Below are 23545 nucleotides of genomic sequence, written 5' to 3'. Positions count from 1 at the left end.
GACACATCCAACTGGCCATGGGGTCCATTCTGCTAAAGAGGGATCTTTTCGTTCTAGTTGATTTCCTTTATTAGAGTAGTTCTTTTGAGGTAGCCGTGAACCTGTCCCAGTACCTATTCAGAGTCAATTTAGAAGTTTCATAGACAGTGATAGAGACAACGACAGAGTAGAGTTGATGTTCCCATTTTGAAACTTGTTTTGAAAAACCTATTCTTATGATATTGTGCTGATTTGAACTGTTTATTTAAACTATTCTTTTATTGAGCTGTTGATTGTTAGCCCACTTGAGTCTCTTCTTGGATTTATCTAATTAAGTCTTCAATTCCGCTTTGAGATTGAATGAATGATCAGATCAAGTGGTTCGCTTGCAATGGTCTCCGAATGCCGGCTACGCCTAGGGTATCCTCTCGGGGCGTGACATAAATTAAATGTGTAGTTATAGTCCATTCACTTAACGGTGTACACAGACACTACATGTGTCAGAAAGAGGGATGAAACTTTAAAAAAGTCATTTTGTTCTTTTGAAAAGAAAGCAATGACTTGGTGAACATGAGGATGTTAGCAAGATGAACATGTGAATTGATTAGAGAACTAAGAATTGGCTCATTTGCAGAGGTTGGAACTGTTCTATTGCACAAGAAATAACTTCACTTGTTCCATTTCATAAATTGGTTTTCAGGTTCCGTGCCACCATGCTTAGGGAACGTTACCAATTTGAGATATCTTTATCTAGCTTTCAGCAAGCTGAATTCAACCTTCAACATCTAATAGAATTCAATGTTTCTACAATGCAAAGACAGTCTTGGTTTTGTTTGTCCCTTTGGGTGTGGACCTGCTAGTTCTTACGTTAGCCCTCGCATATATATGTTTAAGATTGCGAAAGATGAGGAAGAATGTAGGTCAAGCAGATTTGTCTATAGAAAAAAAAGGCATGAAAGAATATCCTATTATGAACTTGAACAAGCAACAGAAGGATTCAATGAAAGCAACTTACTTAGTAACGGGGGTTTCAGCATGGTCTACAAGGGGATACTTAAGGATGTTACGCTTTTGGTAGCAAAGGTATTTAATGCACAATTGGAGGGTTCGTTCAAAAGTTTTGATATAGAATGTGAAATGTTACGTAACCTACACCATCGATATCTTACTAAAGTAATCACTACACCAAAAATGGTCTTTAATTAACGGCAATATCTTAATTGCCACTAAAAATGTCTTTTTAGAGGCAATTAACACTCTTTGTAAATGTCGCTAAAGCCTATAGTGACATTGGATCTAATGACAATTAACTAATGTCAATAAAAGTTTTAACACTCTTTGTTAATGTGCATATTTATTGCGCTAAAAGTTAATTTTTTTTGTAGTTAGGGGTGTGTATCGATCGGTTCGATTCGGTTTTAAGTATTATCGGTTCGGTTTATCGGTTTTCGATTTTAAATATGCTAAAACGATAACCAAACCAATAAGATATTTGTTATCGATTTTCGGGTTAACCAATAAAAAAATGTTTTCAAAATAAATATACGACTAGTCCAACAATTTTCAAAAATCTTGAACATTATTGAAAAAGGAAAAAGTGTTTCTTAAGGAAGAAATTCAAATGCTCATCAGATTTAACCCCAATTTGGATGAAATAATCTCATAATTGTTTACCAACGAAGTCGATTTTTTTGAGAAAGTGGGTATGGAGAAGAAGAAGAAGAAGAGAAGTAAAAAAAAAGAGAAATCAAACTCCCAACTCACAACCCTAACCGTCGCCTAACCCTTGTCGTCGTAGTTGCAACTTAATTGCAAACTGTAGCCATCGCTCTTAGTTCTTTAGGTTTTTTGTTTTGACTTTGTGAACCTAAAGCAGCAAAGCCTAAAGGATAAATACATTGTGAACTATGAAGTAGTGTGAAGTGTGAATTGTGTAGGGCAATGATAGTATGATATAATGATTATATATTTATATTATTATTTTTTGTTTGATATTTGTGTATGAGTAAATATTAAAATAGTAAATTATAAGTCTTAGTGGGTTATTGTTACCGAATCGATAACCCAATAATTTTTTTTATAAAACTATTAAATAACCGTTAATCCAATAACTCAATAACAATAAATCAATAACACTTTTTTTGGTTCGATTTATCGTTCGGTTCGATTTTTGCACACCTAGGGTCACTAGTTGCTGCACCACTGATTTCAAAGTCTTGGTATTACAATACATGCCAAATGGGACACTTGAAAAATGGATACCCAGTCATAACTTTTTCTTAGACATGTTGCAGAGAATAGATATAATGATAGATGTTGCATCTGCAATGGACCATCTCCACAATGGATATTCAACATTTGTGGTGCACTGTGACTTAAAGCCAAGCAATGGCTTACTAGATCAAGAAATGATTGGCCATGTTAGTGATTTTGCCATTGCAAAATTGTTAGGAGCAGGGGGGGATTTTGTTGAAACAAAGACGATTGCGACCATCGGATATACTGCTCCAGGTATTAGAACTTGTTAAAGTTTCTTCATATTCTTATAATAAGCAAAACAATTATTTCCCCTGTATATAGACATGATACTCAGTTTTAGCATATTCCTCCATATATAGGAAACTTTTGTTATCATTTCTTACCATGATTGCAGAGTATGGACAAGATGGAATAGTATCCACAAGCTGCGATATTTATAGTCTTTGGCATCCTAATGATGGAGACGTTTACAAGAAGGAGACCAGGTGATGAAATATTTACTGAAGATTTTAGCATACGATGTTGGGTCAATGATTCTTTTCCAAGTGAAAATGATGCTAATTTGGTACAGCTTGGGGATGAACCTACTGATGCAAAATGCAGTGTCTGTGATCTTTGATGGAATTAGCTTTGAGTTTTCACTAGTGACACCTGATGCAAGAATTAGCATGGAAGATGCTCTTTCAACACTTGAAAAGATTAGGGTCCAATTTAGTCAGCAGTTAACACCAGGCTCGATTCCTATTTTTTTCCAAACAAAACCATGGTTTCTGGGTTCTGCCAGTGACAATGCTGGAACAAAGGGGTTCAGACTTCAGATCATCGGCTATCTGATTGCTTTACCCATGTCAAATGAGTTGATTCTTCAATTCTGCACCTGTTCATTGAACAGAGGCGCTCGTAGCTAGCAGCTTCTTTTGTCAGTCATATAGTTTTGATGATAAATCAAAGTCAAAAATAAGATGTAAAATGGGGTGAGAGAAGAGAAGAAATAATGTGAAGCTGCAAATGTAGAAATAATTTTAAAGGAACATCTTTAAAATATATCATTGTTGTGTTGCTAATGACTACAAATAGTTCTACACAACTAAGTGAATCAGACTGGTATAAATGAAGACTACAAAAATCAAAGGGAAACAAATATACAAAAAGAACTCAGCTACAAAAAGTGGGGCCTTTTAATCCTCCCTTGAGAGAATCTACAACAACTAATATACTAAACAATACAAGGTCCAGAAAGCCTTCAACCAACTCGAGATTCATGTTTTCCTACAACAAGAATTTATATATAGACAGGACATCATTACCACATGCAGGATTCCTTCATGGATGAAGCAGCACCGGAATATTAAATGTACATCTTCATAACTGGCTCTCTTTAAGAGCTGTGAGGTATCTAATGGCATGAAACTAAAAATGTTTTACAAGGTCATCTGCTTTAATGGTGTTTCACAATGTGTCAGAGCAACGTAGGCAATTGTAATTAATGATCCGGTATGCAAGGCTGCCAGCCTCTGGAACCATAGCTGAAGTTAAGCCATTCCAAAAGTGAAACGTGACTGCTTCTTTGAGGATAGTTTTAAAGAGCATATCTTGTTCAGCTTTCTCAGTTTCCATTGCCGGTGCGGAAAAGTATCTGTCAAATGAAAGAGCTGTAAGTTCATAATCCCCCCGTCTCTATAATCATCCTCAATAAGAAAAATACGCAGATGATGTATTTTTAACCAGCAGATGATGATGACTGATTACAGAAACCATGACATGTTTGGATTTTGCTAAAGCTCCCTGAATGAGATATTTAGACATATTTATACAGACCAAGGAACTTTTTTTCTTTGGGGTTTAAGAATAATATTACGGCTAAATTATACGAATTAATATTTTACTTCTTCAAACTTTAGACTCTAATTAATTGAAATTCAAATCAATGTTGCAATTACATGTTAATAAGATTTTGCACATAAGTGAAACAAAAAATTGTTGCTTAGGCTGTAAGTGGGAGCAACACTAGGTTTCTGTTGTGGGTTATAACAAGATCTCTAAGGAGGTGTCGAGTTTGGGTCCAACGATAGACAATAACCCCCCCCCCCCCCCCCCGAACTCATATCTAGGAACCTTGGAAAACCACAGTTCCTATCTTATCCACTAGTCTACTGAGGAATTCTACAAAACTAGCTACATCTTGTACATTTTGCATTTTCAACCAAAAGGATAAGTGGGATATGGTATTGTACTTCAGCTTGTGTATGCTCTCTCTTTTGTCTTCAAAACATCTGAGATTTCTTTCTTTCCAAATGACCAATCATATGCCAGCTGGAATGGTTATCCAGATTTTCTTCCAATCCGTTCCAACTCCTCAAGTTTACATTATTCAAACTATAATCCATCTTTCTTTGTAAAGATTTACGGATATTTTGTTTCATTCCAACCGTGACTACCATCTACTTCATGTTCTTGGTTGCTTATGTTTTTCTCAGTCACCTCGCTTTCCTCTTTTTATTCTCCATTGCCGTTCTGCATCTAGTTTGTTATCTTCAGCGCCTTTGAAGAAGATACATCATTTACAAAGGACTAACGGTGAAGAGTTAATTGGGGCATCTAATAGTAGTGTCAATTACTGTTATTAATTATCAACTACTTCTTCTTCTTCTTTCTTTTTCTTTTTCTTTCGTTTTGCTTGTTTTCCAACGAATACCTCCAGATCTGTTCAGATTTGGCCTAGATCTATTGATTTCTGGCGTCGTCTCGCGGTTTTCCATTTTTCCGGCGTGAACAGTGTTTCCGACGTGAACAGTATTTCCGGCATGAATCAGGTTCTTTTCAACTGGAGTTGGTACCTCCGGTTTACCCATATTTTTGTTCATACACTTATCGTTGCAATTTGCTAACTTTAGATTTTTGAATAATTTATTAATTCCTACTTATTTTCGTGGCTTTAGATAGTGATGGTAGACTAAGGTCATGTTCTCATTCAGGGACGGGGTCGGGGACAAAGGTAAGGAGGGGTAAGTGGGTTAAAGGAGCGTCTAGACTGAGAGTTGGTTCTTGGAACATTGGAACGTTAACGGGCAAATCCATAGAGCTAGTTAAGATTCTAAAGAAGAGAAAGATTAATATAGCTTGTGTCCAAGAGACCAAATGGATAGGTTCTAAAGCTAGGGAGGTAGACGGGTATAAGCTTTGGTTTTCAGGTAGATCGAAATATAGGAATGGGGTAGGCATTTTAGTAGACAATGATCTAAGGGATCAGGTAGTGGAGGTTAGGAGAGTCAACGATAGGATGATGTCGATTAAGGTGGTCGTTGAAGGGAGCATATTCAACATTATTAGTGCTTATGCGCCACAAGCGGGCTTAAGAGAGGAGGATAAGAGGCGCTTTTGGGAGGATTTGGACGAGTTAGTGGGAGGTATACCACCTATTGAGAAGCTTTTCGTGGGAGGGGATTTCAATGGGCACATCGGGTCTATTTCAGGAGGGTATGATGATGTGCATGGAGGCTTTGGCTACGGGGTCAGAAATGGAGGAGGCCTTTCACTTTTGGAATTCGCAAGAGCTTTTGGGTTGGTCATAGCCAATTCGAGTGTCCCAAAGAAGGAAGACCACTTGGTAACATTCCATAGTTCGGTGGCTAAGACTCAGATAGACTTTTTACTCCTGAGGAAGGTCGATAGAGGTCTGTGCAAAGACTGTAAGGTTATTCGGATAGACAACCTTACAACCCGACATAAGCTTTTGGTGATGGATTTAGGGATCAAGATGATGAGGAATAAGAGGGTCGGGGATGATCGATCTAGGATCAGATGGAGGAGTTTGACCACTGCAACTGCCCTGGAGATGGGAGAGAAGTTGAAGGTCATGGGGGCCTGGGATAGTAATGGGGATGCGACTAGTATGTGGAATAGGACGGCTAGTTGTATTAGGACTGTGGCAAGGGAAGTGTTGGGAGTCTCGACTGGTAGTCGTAGTCGGCATCGAGGAGACTGGTGGTGGAATGGAGAAGTGCAAGAAAAGGTGGAAGCAAAGAAGATGGCGTACGCAAAGTTGATAGAAAGCACAGATGAGGTGGAGAAGTGGACGAATAGGGAACTTTATAAGATAGCGAGAAAGGAGGCGAAGTCGGCGGTTTCGATGGCAAAAACAATAGCTTTTGAACGCCTTTATGCTGAACTAGAAGAGAAAGGTGGGGATAGAAAATTGTTCAGGCTAGCCAGGGCGCGGGAGAGAAGGGCACGCGATGTGGACCAAGTGAAGTGCATTAAGGACGAGCATGGAAAAGTATTGGTAGACGAGACCCTCATTAAACAGAGATGGCAGTCCTATTTCCATAAACTCTTGAATGAGGAAGGGGACAGAGACTTTGTGTTGGGAGATTTAGAACATACAGGGAGGCGTCGCGATTTTGGGTATTGTAGGAGTATTAAGGTCGAGGAGGTTAAGAGTGTCGTTCGTAGGTTGCGCTGGGGAAGAGCAACCGGACCTGACGAGATTCCTGGGGAATTTTGGAAGATCATGAGCTCGGTAGGTTTGGAGTGGTTGACTAGGTTATTTAATGTCATCTTTAAAACGGCAACGATGCCCGAAGAATGGAGGTCGAGCATAATGATCCCTCTATACAAAAACAAAGGGGATATCCAGAGTTGCAACAACTATAGAGGTATTAAGCTACTAAGCCATACTATGAAATTGTGGGAAAGAGTGGTAGAGATGAGGGTGAGGAGACGTGTCTATTTCAGAGAACCAGTTTGGATTTATGCCGGGACGCTCAACTACAGAAGCCATCCATCTTATGAGGAGACTGGTGGAGCAGCATAGGGAGAGGAAGAGGGACTTGCATATGGTATTCATCGACCTAGAAAAGGCTTATGATAAAGTCCCAAGGGAAATACTATGGACATGTTTGGAGGCTAAAGGTGTACCTGTGGCATACATTGGGTGATCAAGGACATGTACGAGGGAGCCAAAACCAGGGTAAGGACAGTAGGAGGGGACTCAGAGCACTTTCCAGTGGTGATGGGGTTGCACCAAGGATCAGCTCTTAGTCCTTTTTTATTTGCCTTGGTGATAGATGGATTGACGCGACAAATTCAAGATGCGGTGCCATGGTGTATGCTTTTCGCGAATGACATAGTCCTGATCGATGAGACTCGCCGCGGAGTTAACGCTAAGCTGGAGGATTGGAGACATACCTTGGAGTCTAAAGGGTTTAGGTTGAGTAGGACAAAGACAGAGTACTTAGAGTGCAAGTTCAGTGAGACACCTCAGGAGGTTGGCGTTGTAGTTATGCTTGGTGCTCAGGCCATCCAAAAGAGAAGTAGTTGCAAGTATCTTGGGTCTATCATGCAAGGCAGCGGGGAGATTGACGATGATGTCACACATCGTATTGGGGTAGGGTGGATGAAATGGAGGCTCGCTTCCGGAGTGCTATGTGACAAGAATGTGCCACCAAAACTTAAGGGCAAGTTCTACAAAATGGTGGTTAGACCGGCTATGCTGTATGGGGCGGAGTGTTGGCCAGTTAAGACTTCTCACATTCAAAAGATGAAAGTTGCTGAGATGAGAATGCTGAGATGGATGTGTGGGCACACCAGGAGCGACAGGATTAGAAATGAGGCTATTCGGGACAAGGTAGGAGTGGCCTCGATGGAAGACAAGATGCGGGAAATGCGACTGAGATGGTATGGACATGTGAAGAGGAGAGACACAGATGCCCAGTGCGGAGGTGTGAGAGGCTGGCCATGGATGGTTACAGAAGAGGTAGGGGTAGGCCGAAGAAGTATTGGGGAGAGGTGATTAGACAGGACATGGCGCAGTTACAGATTACGGAGGACATGACATTAGATAGGAGGGTGTGGAGGACCCACATTAGGGTAGAAGGCTAGTTCATAGTCTCGATATTCTTCTCTATTCATAGGCGTAGTAGTGCATTACGATCTCTTGCGCTTTGACTTCTGATTTCTGTTATTTCTGTTATTATTTATTATTTTCTATGTTTTGATTACTCTATTTTACCTGTGACGCTTTCATTATTTATTTAATCGTTATTTGTTATTTGTATTTATTTATTTGTATTTATTTGTTATCTATTCGTTATTTGTTTGTTGTTTTTCTCATAAAACTTTTAATTTCCTATTCTTATCTAACATTTTTTTTATGCATTAATGCTTTTACTGAGCTGAGGGTCTCCAGGAAACAGCCGTCCTACCTTGGTAGGAGTAAGGTCTGCGTACATTCTACCCTCCCCAGACCCCATGTTGTGGGATTTCACTGGGTTGTTGTTGTTGTAATCCATCTTTCTTTGTAATAAGCACTATTATGCATCTGTTTTCTCCTCTCCTTTCAGTACAAGACTCAAAAAACTTTTATGAGGCCACCCCACTAGGCATTAGTTAAAGCAATATATTTTAACCAAATCAACATTAAAAAGAGGACTTGTTCATATTATCTTATTTTAAGTATCAATTCAAACTACTCCTTTTATGACCGAGAAATCCTTGAGAGCCAGTGGCCCATGGTTCGAAACTTAGTGAATAATGGGCCCATCCCTCCACCCTTATCCACTTAAATACCAGGTGTTTGTCTGTGGCAGGATTTCAACTCATGTCGTGCACACATCATGTGTTGTGCTTTAACCACTAGACCAAAGTGTTGGCGGCAGAATTATTCAGGCCACTTTTTGCACCAAACAGCATGTTTGTATTATACACGTAATCAGATTAAACATGAACATTTATGTTCATAATACAGTAAAGACCAAGAGAATCTTATGAGAGGAGAATACAGTTGTGCCCAAGAGGTTGCTTTCGTGAGCAGTTTGCCGAGAAAATTAGCCGTCTGTTCTTACATTGTAAAGTGGTAGGTCAATTGTGGAATTTATTTACTAGTTTCAGAGGTATAAGCTGGACTGTTCCTGAAAGTACAGGACAAGCTCTAGAAAGCTAGAATATGGAGGGCAATGGCAGCACAGACGAGCAGATGGAGAATTGTCCCAGCAGTTATTTAGTGGACCACATGGAAAGAGAAGTATTCAAGAGGCTTTGAAAACAAGAGCAGACCCTTGCACAAGATTAAAAATGAACTGCATTATCACTTTTTGCTATTGGTGTAGTCCAGAGTATATAGATGATCCAGTGGATATTGTAGACATCCTAGGATCCTTATAAGATGAAGGTTCTAGTGATTGTTCTCTTTTCTTTTTTCTTTTTGTTTGATAGTCACTCCTGTGGATGTAGGATATGCTGTAAATTTTTGGATACCAGCTTTGAGCTGATGAATGATATACAAAATGTTACCTTTATCAAAAAAAAATGCAGTAAAGACCATGAAAAATATGCCCTTTAATGATGCCCAAAATAAAGGTCGCCTTTTTAGAGCTCAATGTTTCCAAATAAGATTGGATGGAAATTAGCTGAGCATTCTGTTTTTATCTTTAAAAGAAATTTTATTGATGGCTAGCAACAAGGGTGTGTTTAAAATATTTACAAGGACAGCATCATAATAAGCTGTGTAATGAACTCAGAAATCTATCAATCGCTCTGAAATCCATTGTATCAGCCATGTTGCACCCAAAAAGTAATGAAGAGATACATCCGCACTCAACAGTTATTACATATTCTTTTTTGGTTTCAAAAAAATTCTTGTGTTTCTCTCTCCAGATTCATCAAATTGCTAGGGCTATAGGATTCCAAATTTTTATCTTATCTTTTCCAACACCTTTTAAACTAGTAAGAGATCCCTAGTTGATTTAAGCATCATCAAGTTGAATTAGCTAACCATTCTAATACCAGCTATTCAAGTTGGAAAAACCGAGAATTGATTTTCATTGAATCTCCAGTTTAGTTTCCCAACTGGGTTTTAGAGTTTGGAGAATACAAGATCTTAAATAGATAGAATATTTTTTTTGATGAAGTAAGATGTTGTATTAGAAAGGCATCAAGAAGATGCAAATTGCATACACAAAAACATGGTTAACTCTTGAGAACAAAAACTCCTATTTAATCAGGGAGTTAACCACAAGCAAAAGTATGGTCTCTAATCCATATTGAGGGAGCTAATGAAAATCTAAGAGGGGATAAATTGCTGGGCTCTAAGAGGGATAATTCTATTTACAGGGGATAGATAGAATTGCACTCTTTAATTTCAACTTTTTAAAGGTTCTGCGAAAACCAGGAAGCTCTAACTAGACTGAGTTTTCAAAGATTTTGAATAAGTGACTTGTTCTGGGACAAAATTTGCAATATTTAATTTTCCGTTAACCATACAACTGTAGTTTTAAAATAGAGATTATGATTCTCAAGCCACATTCTGAACTAAAAGCTATGTATGTTATAACCAATTAACCATCAAAGCCTAAACCTTTTGGTTTGGGGATGAGGCAATGAATATTATTAGTGATCAATACTTTTCAATCTTAAACACAAAATGGTCAAATTAGCCATGAGTTACATTCTAAATCAGCAAAAGCTAAGGATAGTTTCCCAGTTGTCCTAAATCAAGCTCATTTCTTTTCAACACCCAACAGTGGGTTCAAGCACTAATCTGAACAAAGGGCTAAGTAGATTCTAATTCTATAATAGGTTTCCTTTTTTTTGGGTATACGAAATGTAATTAAAAACTGGGTTAAAGCTACATAATGCTGCAGTGCCTGATATTCATTCTTTTTACCACAATAACATTAACTTGATGGCCATGTTTAACTTTTTTTCATTCACCTCGGAAGCATCTAAACTGAATGTGCTCTCTAAGCAATTTATCAACATACTAATAACATGAAAATGAAAGCAATAATAAAAGATAATAACACCATGATGACTGTAATAACGAGCTAATAATCACAATAACTCCAGTTGTGACACTGCCTATTATCAAGGCAAGAAAAGGAAGGGGGAGGCAATAATGTTAGTATGAACAATAATCATCGACAACAACAATATACCCAGTGTAATCCCACAAGTGGGGTTTGGGGAGGGTGGTATGAACGTTGACCTTAACCCCTACCTTGGGATGGTAGAGAGGTCATTTGCAAAAGACCCTCAGCTCAAGTAAAGCATTTCAAGGAGGTTTGAAAAGGAAATCCAAGAGTGAACAAGCCATGATGAAAATACTTGAGAAAAGAACAGTAGCAACAACACATAATATGATAACAGAAGCAAGGAAAAAAACATGTACTAATAAAAATCAAAGAATAAGATGATAGGATTGTAATACTAAATTACTAATAAGACTGATCGAAAACTAGACAACGCTCAACTACCTACTAATCTTCTACCATAATCTTCAATCTCCGTATCCTCCTATCTAGGGTCAACACCTCGGTAAGCCACCGGTGTGTCATGTTTTATCTAATCACCCCTCAATAGTACTTCTTTGGCTTACCACTACCTCTCCTCAAACCCACCATTGTCAACCTCTCACACCTCCTCACCGAGACATTTGTGCATCTCCTATTCACATGCCCGAACCATCTCCGTCTCACCATAATCATAAGTTCAAAATAACAATGATAAATCTTTCACGAAAAATTTAAACACTCACAATTCTAAGTACCACCTTTTATACTTTTGACCTCAAGATTAAAAGGTAGTGTACCTGGTAATATTGTTGTGACCGATAGGAAAGAAAACAAAAGTGGGTTGAAAATTGATCTCCATCCATCTACCGGAGCGATTATCATTGACAGAAAAGTTACTAGCAACTCTTGTCAAAAGATCAGCTCCATTCCATCTCAATTGTGTGTCGTCATAAGATGCATAAAACTCCTTCAAACACTCCATTACAAAAGGACTGCAAAAGACATACAATAAAGTGAATCTTGGACATAAGGCAGACAGAAGAGGATGATACTGTACATTTATATACTTTTGCTAGGGAACACTTGTGTTCCTATCCTTTTCTCACAATAAACTTAAGCAAACATTTCTGACAGATTAACAGGTGCAATTCGAGGTTATTGTTCAAAATTTGAATCCTCCGGTAGCGTTTTCAGGCTGCTAACGACAACCCAAACATATTTTTTTAAAACAGTGGTACCTTTCCTCAGCTTGAGTACACCTCAACCAATCTTTAAGGGTAGTTGCATCAATCTATATTTTACTAAGAGAATATGTAATTTTATCCATATAAAGCAGCCCTTCCCTAATTCCCTCTATTTTCATTATCCCTGCTTCTTCCTCAGTGGGGCTCAATATTAGACATGGACATACAAAAATACCAGAGAAAGGGTGGTTATTGCAAGGTCCAAGCACACCAGAACTAGAACAGAGCACTTAAGAACTGTACAAGAGGCAAAGATTGTGTTGGGAGTACCTGTGCTTTCTAAAAGCCATTACAGCACCAGTCAAATTTTTTCCATGTAAATCATCCTCAAAAGCAACAGTATTATTAAGTGAAGACAATGAATTCAACACTATGATGTCCGAGTCAAGATAGATTCCACCATACCTGCAATAAAAGGCAAAAGAGAACATGAAAGTTTATTTATAACACTGAAATAACTATGAATTTCACCAACAGAAATTAAGTTGTTACATTACTGAAGTTAGAGCAATACTGCGGTAAATGGAAAGGACAAAAAGTTCATTACAAACATGAGACCACAGCTTTCATATGCCCCTTTAGTCAATCTTACAATCTTCTTCTTTTTTTTGTATGACCGTGGTGTCCAGGCCAGCTTTCGCGCACCTCAACTAATTCCACGGGATACCTGCTACCTCCCACCAGCAACAGGTACCAGCTAACTCTGTCCACCAAATCTAGGACAGATGCAAAGAAGCACCTGGGGTTTTTTGTCTCCGCTGGAATTTGAACCTGAGACCTCATGGCTCTCAACCACTTCATTGACCACTAGGCCACACCCTTAGTTGCCAATCCTTCAATATTTTTAAAAGTTCATTAATGTGATTCAGGAAAAAGATTGAGATTTAACACGTTTCAGAATAAACAGGTGACAAATTGCTGGATTTACGGCCATCTGTAATATATTCAAACACGATCATGATGCAAGTTTCATAAGGTTCTAGGCTTTTGCCAAGAGATGTTGGTGCAACCCTCACCACAATCTACTTTCTCTACGGATAACTCATGTAATTCAGCTATTGGCATATATTGCTAAAACAAAACCCTCACTAGAAGCAGCAGATTTCTGGAAGTATGTGATCTTAAAAAGAAGCTTTCCGTGTGCCATAGACGCTACAATGGGTTATCCATTAACATATACTAACAGCTAAATCTTTTGTATATCTCAGAAGAAACTTAGATCCTTCTTCAGTAGTCCTCTCACAGTCATTTTTTATACGGTGTTTTCTAACCATCATCAGTTCCATTTCTTAACTTCATGAACAACCTCTCGAGTGGCTTACTAGTCCAAGTTTAAGAATATCAGCTATACAATACCTAGTGAAATCCCACTAAATGGGGTCTGAAAGAATATCAACTATAGGAAACAAAAAAGCGAAAGAAAAAAAATTACAATCACAACGAAATAAAATTCAGCAAATTGAAGTTAATCTATTGCAGCTCATCCTTTTTGACTAATTCCCAATTACATTCATGAATTATCCATCCATGAGCTGATTGTGGTAGAGAAGGTTATTGTGCTTCCGTCAACTGATTAATCTCGAAAAGATTATTGGGATCATATTTCTATAGTAAAAAATAATTACTTATTGAAATAAATAGTCGAGATCTTAAGTACTGGCTCCTTATCTAATCTGCTTTACATCAAGTCAAATGATATACACAAGAAACACCAGATTTTTTTGAACTCTGCTATGCCAAAACTAGGTGGATGGTAATATATTTAAATTGATACTACAATGCATCATCATAGAGATAACACCTCGATTAGTTTCACAGTACATACAATTTAAATACAAGGGAAAGTGTATATTTTCCATATTGCTTACTTGTATAGAGCTGCCAGCCTGACGAGTTCACTGTAATGCAAAGGATAATGTCCTGTCTGCTTCCATTCGTACCAGAAAGAAGCAAATATATGTGTTGGTGTGCCTAGTAGGAGCTCATCAAGATTGGGCATCACAACAGCCACTTTGAAGCTGCAGAAAATAATATATCATCAAATCCATCACCAATAAACTTGCAAATGGAAGAACACAACACCAAAGACATGCATGCATGCATATATATACAAAGAAGAACTTAAGATATCCTCTTTTACAAAAAAAATTGTTGTTTAAAGTAAGAAGAACTTAAGACTTCTTGGAAGCATTTTAAGTACGATTTTCGTGAGGCAAATATGGATAACTTCAGATGAAGATATTAGTCAAACAAACAACAAGCAGAGGCAAATCCGGGATTTAATTTGTATGGGTTCAACCTTTAAGGTTCTTAGCAAATGAACTCATTGTACTTTTAGAGTTATCGGTTCATATCTACTGTTTGTTACAATTTTCGTGGATTTTTACACATAAATTTATGCTCAGCACCAGGTACCTGTACTCTACATCTGCCTCTGCCAACAAGATAACAAATCTAAACTGATGGAAGAAAGAAATTCAGTAATTTACCCATCCTTCACAAAACCACTGAAGAAATTAAGTTCAATTGTCTCAGAGAAAACCACCACACAAGCATCCCGGTGATGATTAAGTACACTCTCAAGCCCCCTCTGATACCGAGCGGTAAACATCCATGCTGGAGAATTCCAGACCATGAAAACTCTCATAGTACATTTTGCTTTCCTGAAAAATGAGTCCATAAAATTAGTGAAAGACAACCTGGGTTGCAAGCCCGGAAAGTAACCCCATCTCATTCCATCAGCAAAGACTGGCCCAGAAACTTCACCTCGTGCATCATCTTCCACAACTTTCACATTACCATTCCTTATCTCTTCCTTACTTCTAGTAGCTGAATCTTTATCACTATCATGAACAACTCTTTTTCCAATCCTAGCATTATCGTTCAATGTTCTACGCTTCACTCTCTTCCCTCCATTCACATCCTCATCATTAGTTTTCACTAATTCAGTATCGAATTTCAACTCCTTTGACTCGAAAACATCATTTTTTGCAAGCCCCGCCATCTTCTGCAAATCCAAAGCATCATCAACCAACTCAGGTTTTGTCAATTCAGACACTGAAAGTGGCTTTTTCACCAGAAATGGAACTTTCTTAAACTCATTCATCAACCCTTTTAACACAATCTTATCCCCTTTAGTCAATCCAGTAATCCCAGCTCCATCAGGATCCTGCAACATGGGATTATTATTTGGATTCAACGCCTCCAGATTTGACTTAAACATTCGATCACGCCTCAAAAAATCGCTCTTCTTTTCAAACCACTCACCCCACCCTTCCCTCAAAGGTGATCCTTTTAGTAACAAAGCATCTTCAACACTCTTAATTTCGCACAACTTCATCCTCATTTGCACATCTACTGGAAGATCATCCGATCCAAACGCGGCCTTAGATTCATCACTCTTAAACCCTAATCCTAACTTCATCCTAGATTCAAAATTGACGTAATCTTCCCATTCCTCAATTGATCGTTTGTTAAACGCTCTCCGCACAACTCCATGCCTCTGATCGTAGAAATACGTCGAGGAAACCCTAGGATACTGATTGATGATTTCTTCATCGTCCTCTTCGGATTCATTGGATAAGAGGAACTCATCATCGTTATTGTTGTTGTTGTCAGCAACGTCGAGCTCGTCGATGCGGTCATCAGAGGAGCGGTAATCAGCGTCAGCTAAATCGTCGACGAGAGGGTTGTTCAGTGAAATGGTGTCGTATTGGAGGGGATGGGGGTGGGGATTGTTAGGTTGGAGGAAGAAGTTGAGGCGACTGTAGAGGAGTGAAACGGAGAGGAGCAGAAGAATCGCGGCCGCTAAGGCGCAAATGTGAGCGCCGTAAAGCGGACGCCGCCGCGTTCGGAGGTTCCGAAGCATGTGTTACGGCGGCGGGTGCGGTGGCGACGTCAGATGTCACCGGAGGTTTGGGGGCGCGGGGAGGGAAGTGGGGGGTGACTCAGATTCTGTTATGAAAGGTTATAACTGTAAAATGAAAAATGGATTTGTCTTCTAAAATGGGACGGGTTTTACTTTTATCCTAATACTTTTTTTAGTTTCAATTTGTTTTTCTAATTGAAATTTCAAATTTTGTGATAAGCAATGTACTAAAATATCTTTAATCTTATAAATTTAAATATATCCCATGAAAAATTGATTTTAGAATATATCAACAAACCAAAAAATGTGATTTTAGTTCAGAAAAAAAAAAGTATATAATCAATAGAATAAAATAAGCAAATCGTAATCCATGTTAAATTTTGTTAGGACTAACTATTTCCCAACGAAGTTGTAATCCCACAACGGTGATCTATCCTCAGTTCAGATTCCAAGCTACAACTGATCTATATGAAGCCCAAATAGATGGTAATTGTCGATATCATACGGTAGTAAATTCATTCTCAAACCTTGTGAGAGCTCATCATGCCCGAAGTCATCACCTTAACTGCAAGGAGGGGGTATGCACAAGGCAGTGCAACAAGATAGCTGGAAGGTGCTAAATGACCTCCTTTGTACAGACATTTCTTAAGAAAAACAACTTCATATTCAAAGCTCAAATCTAAAAAATTTGATAAAAGAACGAACGAGTACTTACAACATAACTCTAAATATAGCAGTAAACTCTTTATGGACGAAAATGGCTTTAATAGAAAAGAAAAGAACAACTAAAATAAGATGTTATTATGCGGAACAAAATGATGGAAGCAAATATCAAATTTACACGAGGGGTATATTTGTTCATTTGCATAACAAAATACAACTTCCACGCCAAAACTTGAGGTGCAGATCGACATGAGATCTGAAAAGAGTCATACGCTACAAGATTTTAGCATATACAATCACGGCGCTGCCTTTGTTCAGCCTCGTCATAATCATATATCAAGCTTCCATCTATGCAAACTGCCCCTTGAGTTAGCATGTTGGAGAACTTGATGACTATGGAGGGATCATTTTGTTGTTCACAGAAATAGTAAATTATTAGAGAGCAGGCTGAAATTTGCTCGAATCTGGGCCAAGTGTCTGACAAGGAAGTTGGTGATTCAAATCACTCCTACAGTTGTTCTCATCAAATGCTGGACGAACAAGCTTTCTACGCTTGAATGGCTTATCGGCTGAATCCTTAGCCATTGCAGTTTGAGAACTGTTTCCTTGTGCATTCTGAAGGACTGTGTACTCATCATTAGCATTTGTTCTTTCTTCTTTGTTTAATTTAACATTAGTCTGTTCTGAAGCTCGATTTGTCTCCCTCCTGCGCTTGAAATCCACCATTCTGGTCTCTGCGAGAATATGGTTCATGGTTTCTTCAAGAACTTCATTTGCACTTTCTCTGAGAACTCTCGTCATTGAATCACCAGACTGCTCTGCATCATTCTTGACAACTGCAGCATGTTTTCCTGACCTATTAGTTTCACCACCTCCAACTTTTCGAATAAATGGTTTGCGATTCAATGGCTTTTTTGGTACAATGTTCTGATCCTCGTATAACAAGTCCATGATTTCATCAACTGTTGTATCCACATAATGTTCATCAAAGCTCATACTATGATCAACCTCTTGTTCTCTTAGCTTACGTACTTTAGGAGCCAAAGATAAGCGACTAAAAACACTTTTTCTGGAATTTCTGGAATCAGAATGTACAACATCCGTTAATCTATTGTTCTCGTATTCATCATTAACGATGTCTGCTCCAGGTCTGTTGGTATAGTCAAGATTTGTCAAAACATTTCCTTGGAGTAACCAACTAATGTTAGGAGAGCGAGATCTTCTTCCAACATGAGTTGCATCACTCCCTTGCCATATAACATGCCCATCACCTAGCTCCTCATCAGCACATTGATAATTACCAGAAAAGGAATTTCTAACAATTGAACCAAGGGCAGCTTGAGATGAAAATCTCCAGGTTTCACCCTCATTAATATCATTTCTAGTTAACTGTGGAACAATAGATGCCCTTGGAGTGAAAGCAGTTCTATAACCGAAAGAACCAGACCTATTTGGTTCCACTGACTCAGATATTCCAACGTTTAAAGGTGGAGCGATGAACCCATCGTGCGAAAGCAGAACCATTTTTCCACCTTCAGAAGCTGATTCCAGGCCCCTCTTTGTAAATTCGGGATGGGAATATGGAGAAGATATACCTTTAGATGATGCAAAGTTATTCTCTCTATAAACATTGGAAGAAGGTGGCCTTCGCACAAAGTTTGAACCCTGTTCAACTTCGTAAGTCTCAGTATGTCCATAACAAGAATTGGGTAGCTCATCCTTGTACGGCATGACTCTTGTAATTGTTGCATCATGGAATTTAGAGTACGAGGGACCAAGATTTTGTCCTTCTGTTGACGGAGGAAATTCTGTTTCAGCAAGAAACTTGGTGGAGTACCCTGAGGTTCTTTTCTTCATAGGAGAGTACACAGTGCAATCAGGCTCACTGAGAGGCCTCTGAAAGTTTTCTGTACCAGGGACCAACCCATCAAAATCATGCATTGGATAAGTACCAACTTCAGCCATTTGTCTACCTACATCTCCGGCATAGGCGGAGTTCCCATTTGAAGCAGCTGGGATAAGAAATCTGTCAACACATTTTTCATTTGCTCCTTTACGCCTAGAAAGGAAGCTTACATCATCATCAGTGGCCTCTTGATGATCAAATTCTCTTCTGTGACCTGTACGAAACTTAGATTCATTTCCGCTTATATCTCTTCTGAATAATCTGCCATCTTTACGAATTCCTTTTTTATTGTATGGTGAGTTCACAAAGCGTTCAGACACAATTGTAGAATTAATATCAGGGTCCAAATGGCTCTTTTTTCCTCCTACTCTATCATCCAAGGAACTTGGCCAATCATCACTTGCAGTTCCAATATTCCAAAAGGGATCACTTTTATTCTTCCTGGAAAGAGAAGGCTCGTGAGAATTATCCATGCTATGTGCTTTATCCACATGATTGTTCCTTAGAAAACCTGCATAATGAGTACCAAGTCTAGTTCTATCATTGTCTGAAGGCTTTCCATTGTGCTCATTTGATCTGCCCAGACCAAAATTACCATCCATGATATTTTCCTTTACTATCTGATTTCTTACCACTAAATTTGCATCATGAACTGTTCTTCTCAGGTCAGAATCTTCCATGTAGTTGGAGAGGGCAGGAGTATAATTCGTGTTGATTTTATGCTCCCTCTTTACCCTGCCATTCAAAGAGGACCACTCATCATCTCCAGAAAATCCCAATTCTTCAGTGAGGGAGTGGACATGAAGCTTATCTTCTGCAGCATTATCCCTCAATAATGCTTCATCATAACCTATTCTTCTCTTCTTATCATTATAGTAGAGATGTTCAGCAGAATCAACTATATCTTCATCCTTCTCTCTATGCTCAATTGAAAACACGTCATTAGCGACTCTTTTTACTCCATGGAATGACCTTGGATATCCTCTTGACAGGGAACACCTTAAATCAGCATTAGAACATTTGATATCAAAGCCACCACTTGCTGTATAGGATTTGTTATTGACCATTATATGGTCTTCGTCAATTCCATTGCTCACTCCAGTTGTGAGCTTTCTCAGGGGTAACTTGTTCTTTAACTTTCTTGAACTAAACAACCTAAGAAGCCTATGAACCTGCATATTGAGAAGGAACAGTTAGAAACAGAGATTTGCAGCTACAATATATGATCCATCCCAAATATAGAGAGTAATCATCACACCTGCTCATCAGACAAACCAAAGTGGAACTTCCTTGCTGAAAAATAGTTCTCCCTAATGGCATCACGGAACTCATCTTCAGATAGTGGACTACAATACCAAATCGGCACAAATCGGACCTGGGGAAGAGAACATGAAAGCAAAAAGAAGAAAAGGAAACCAGAAACATCCTTGAGTTATTCAACCTAATGATAGTACTTGTTGAATTATAAAAAAACATTTGACATATGATACCTGCGCAGAAAACTGCTTCCCTGAAGAACTAAATGCATGGGGTACGATGTTCATTCCTCCATCTGAGATAGCCCGATACACTCCAAAAAGTTGTCTCCTTTCATATTCAAATAGGAACAGGATCATTCCTTTTTTGACCTCCTTCACAAAATTAGTCATGGATGATGGAAGGCCAAAGACCTTATGTTTAAAGCAGCTTCTCTTTGTTGCAATGTTTGACATAAAAATTGCACCAAATTCAGGAGCCGGAACACTAATAAAAGCATTCTCTCCGTTGTCATACTCCATTGACAAACTATATCCTGTCACTTCAGTTAAAGGCACATAATAGTAAAAACAACAAACTGTGATATGTCAAACCAGCATAGAGCCCAAACATATTTTCAAATTCCCAAACAAGTGCACATGCAATCAAAGAGGCTAGATAAGGGGGAAAAAAGGCAGGAGAAGCATGTTACGATTGAATTAGTTACTATAGCATTCAAGGCTGTTATTGATCGAAATAAACCTGATAACTAATACTACCTTTCATCTAATCAAAAATTCTTTGGATAATCAGAAATAGGCAAAATGATATACATACTACAGACCAATAAATTAGAACCATCTTTATGGCGAGCCTATTGACGCTTGTGATACAGATTTTTTTACAGTGAACAACATGATGAACAGATTCATTAAATACTTGAGAGTAGTGATAATATTCTAAATTCTGCATAACAACAGAATTTCCAGACTGGTGCTTAATGTATCTATCTTAGTATCCACCCTGGTTAACAAAAAGCATTCAATAAACTGGCAACTGCACATCTGGAACCAAGTAATGTCCATTTCAGACTACTCAAAAACAAAGAAGGCATTCTCAATTTCTTTTTTAGTTTCTAAATCATGAAGCTTTCTCAAAATTTAACAAAGTAACTATTTGAAGTTTTCTGTTGTATAACTGATAGCAATTAAATATCTAAAGAATAAAGTCATGAAATCCCATTAGAGAGAAAAACAAAAGAACAAGAGGGAAACAAAAAGAGAAATATAAAGTTAAAAAGCACCATCTCTGGTCTTATACATTGAAAGAAAATCAGCACTACGGTTAAAAACAGCAGGAACTTGAAAACAGGTCCCCTTTATGTCACTGAAGGGAGGATGTACAAAACATTTGCTAGTGACCCAAATTCTATCCGTGATCAAACTAGTTGAAAAAAGTAAGATTGGCATTGCATTGTTCCTCGTATTTCATGACCCTAAACACATAATACATCCAAAAAAAGAAAAAAGTCAAATAAAAACACCCCTACTCAACCATAAGACAAAAGATCTACTACCATATAATACAAAAGCACAATATTTCACACAGACCCTCACTTTCAAGGGCAAACACTTGTAAAGATAAAGAAGAATGTATTTTTAAGAGGTAGAGAGAAAAGAAGCTACCAAACAATATTTTCAAGAGATACAATAGTTTCATCCTAGACTAATTCCACAGGATATCTGTCACCTCCAACTAGCAATAGGCACCGGGTAGCAATGTTGTGATTGGCAATGGCGAGAGGCGAGGCGACCCTTCATCGCCTATTAGCTTTATGGCGACGCGATCTTCAAAAGGCGACGCCATGGTGAAAACAGCGAGGGGCAAGAAAGGCATCACCTTTTGTATTTTCTTAAAAAAAGGCGACCAATTTAGAGTTTTAAAAGTTAAAAGGTAATTTTAGGGTTTTCTTTCCAAATTTGCACCGTTGCACTCTTAGACTTAGACTGCAACTATGAGTACGATTCCAATCAGTTGACTCGACTAGACTTCTCCGGCGACCAAACTGACTTTTCTAGCGACTCCAAAGTCCAACCAAAACGTATTTCTTCTTCCTGAGTTTCTTTTTCCTTCTTCTTCTTCAGAGTTACTTCTACCTCTGTTTTTCTTCTCACTATTTTGACTTTTTTACTGTTTTTTCTCACTCAAGTTCTAGACTTTTGGTGTCTACTATCTATTTTCAGTTTTTGAATTGAAATATTTGCTAATATGTTAGCTATTGAAATCTTGATTATTTATATATGCAATTAAATATTTTAATTTTTTGGGATTAATTGGCGCCACACTTCAAAAAGGCGAGCAACTCATCAACCCGTGTCTGCCTTATGCTGTCCAAAACAGTGTCGGGTAGTACCTCTGTCCACTCCATCCAACAAGGCTATGACAGATGTAAAAAAAAAAAAGTCACCTAGTGTTTTTTTTTTCATTCACTTTAAGTTCTATAAACTTAAATAATAACTAGAAATTTTAGGATTATACCCAAAAAGAAGTTGAGGGAGAAACCCCCAATTTCTCAACAAATATGCAAAATTCAAATTTAACAGCAAACTAATAAAATCCCCAAATGATATTCGTACAAACACATTGAATATTTTCAATAAAGTTGAACATAATACTCACTACAAATCAATAAACTGAGTAATTCTCAATCAGATACCCAAATACAAGCAATACTTAAAATCTCAATCAACCTGTATATACTGCTGGTCTTTTCCCCAACTGTTTTCCGTCCGCACAAATTGACGACTGCAACAGATACCTTCGATTCTAACACAATACTATTACACTAAACAAAACTCAACAAAATCATCAGATAACAAAAAATCCAAAAATACTTAATCAAAACAAAACTAAGATTTTCCAAACCCCTTACCGTAAAACGCCAAATCAGCAATCGGAAATCGATTTAACTTTGAAAAATTTAAGTAAGAGAATGAAGATTCTAGAGAGAGAAACGGAGAATTTACCAATGGCAGGAAAAAGTCGAGGGGCTACTGCGTTGGAGTAAAACTAGGGAAGTATATAAAGAGTCATGTATAGGACTTAGCAAATATTTCATAATTAAAAATAAAAGATATTTTCAAATTTATGATTGGTGATTTTTAAAATTTGTTTTCGATATTTTATGATAAATATTTAATTATATCATACTAATATTATAGGTGAAAGTATTTCCTTTGTTATGATTTACGCAAGAATATTTTAGGCATTACAGAGTTGTAAAAGCTTTAATGACGTTAAAATAATTAGTTTTGTATTAATACTAATTTATATATTTGTAAATTTTGTCAAATTAACCTGCACTCTATCTATGCTGATAAGATATTATTCTGCATTTTTACTCAACAAATCTTTTCTCGTTATAAAAAGAAATTATTCAAATGATAAGTATATTTTCACGTTCAATTTTAAAATCATGAATTTGAGTCACGGAAAGAGAAAGAGGGGAAATTCCTTAATCTGAATTTATCTTTTTCTTAAATATACCTTTTTAGTGCCTTCACTATGGCGCACATAAGCACAAGGAAGATTCTTTTTCTTT

General features: G+C 37.8%; 3 protein-coding genes across 7 annotated transcripts; 1 reads left to right on the top strand and 2 right to left on the bottom strand.

Annotated features, from left to right (window-relative positions):
* The first annotated feature begins 2210 nt into the window (after positions 1-2210).
* On the top strand, positions 2211-3153 carry LOC129872313 (probable receptor-like protein kinase At5g18500). Its single transcript, XM_055947253.1, has 2 exons — positions 2211-2490; positions 2633-3153. Exons 1-2 carry the CDS (start codon positions 2211-2213, stop codon positions 2725-2727), a joined length of 375 nt encoding a protein of 124 aa, XP_055803228.1. The 3' UTR covers positions 2728-3153.
* A 96-nt stretch (positions 3154-3249) lies between these two features.
* Positions 3250-16277, bottom strand: LOC129872312 (uncharacterized protein At4g19900). 2 transcript variants are annotated; one of them, XM_055947251.1, is made up of 5 exons: positions 14761-16275; positions 14140-14289; positions 12542-12676; positions 11825-12019; positions 3250-3874 (listed from the first exon to the last, which is right to left on the bottom strand). In XM_055947251.1, exons 1-5 carry the CDS (start codon positions 16137-16139, stop codon positions 3688-3690), a joined length of 2046 nt encoding a protein of 681 aa, XP_055803226.1. In that variant the 5' UTR covers positions 16140-16275; the 3' UTR covers positions 3250-3687. The 2 variants fall into 2 exon arrangements, with proteins under 2 accessions (XP_055803226.1, XP_055803227.1); XM_055947252.1 differs by lacking the exons at positions 3250-3874; positions 11825-12019; positions 12542-12676 and having other exon boundaries at positions 14136-14289; positions 14761-16277.
* A 562-nt stretch (positions 16278-16839) lies between these two features.
* On the bottom strand, positions 16840-22989 carry LOC129871947 (uncharacterized). 4 transcript variants are annotated; one of them, XM_055946771.1, is made up of 5 exons: positions 22877-22989; positions 22695-22789; positions 20199-20506; positions 19967-20083; positions 16840-19880 (listed from the first exon to the last, which is right to left on the bottom strand). In XM_055946771.1, exons 3-5 carry the CDS (start codon positions 20484-20486, stop codon positions 17238-17240), a joined length of 3048 nt encoding a protein of 1015 aa, XP_055802746.1. In that variant the 5' UTR covers positions 20487-20506; positions 22695-22789; positions 22877-22989; the 3' UTR covers positions 16840-17237. The 4 variants fall into 4 exon arrangements, with proteins under 4 accessions (XP_055802746.1, XP_055802744.1, XP_055802745.1 ...); XM_055946769.1 differs by having other exon boundaries at positions 22695-22989; XM_055946770.1 differs by having other exon boundaries at positions 20199-20500; positions 22695-22989.
* Between the last annotated feature and the right edge of the window lie 556 nt (positions 22990-23545).

This window comes from Solanum dulcamara, chromosome 11, assembly GCF_947179165.1.
Source record: "Solanum dulcamara chromosome 11, daSolDulc1.2, whole genome shotgun sequence".
Classification (NCBI taxonomy): domain Eukaryota; kingdom Viridiplantae; phylum Streptophyta; class Magnoliopsida; order Solanales; family Solanaceae; genus Solanum; species Solanum dulcamara.
This window is presented reverse-complemented; position numbering and strand designations above follow the sequence as displayed.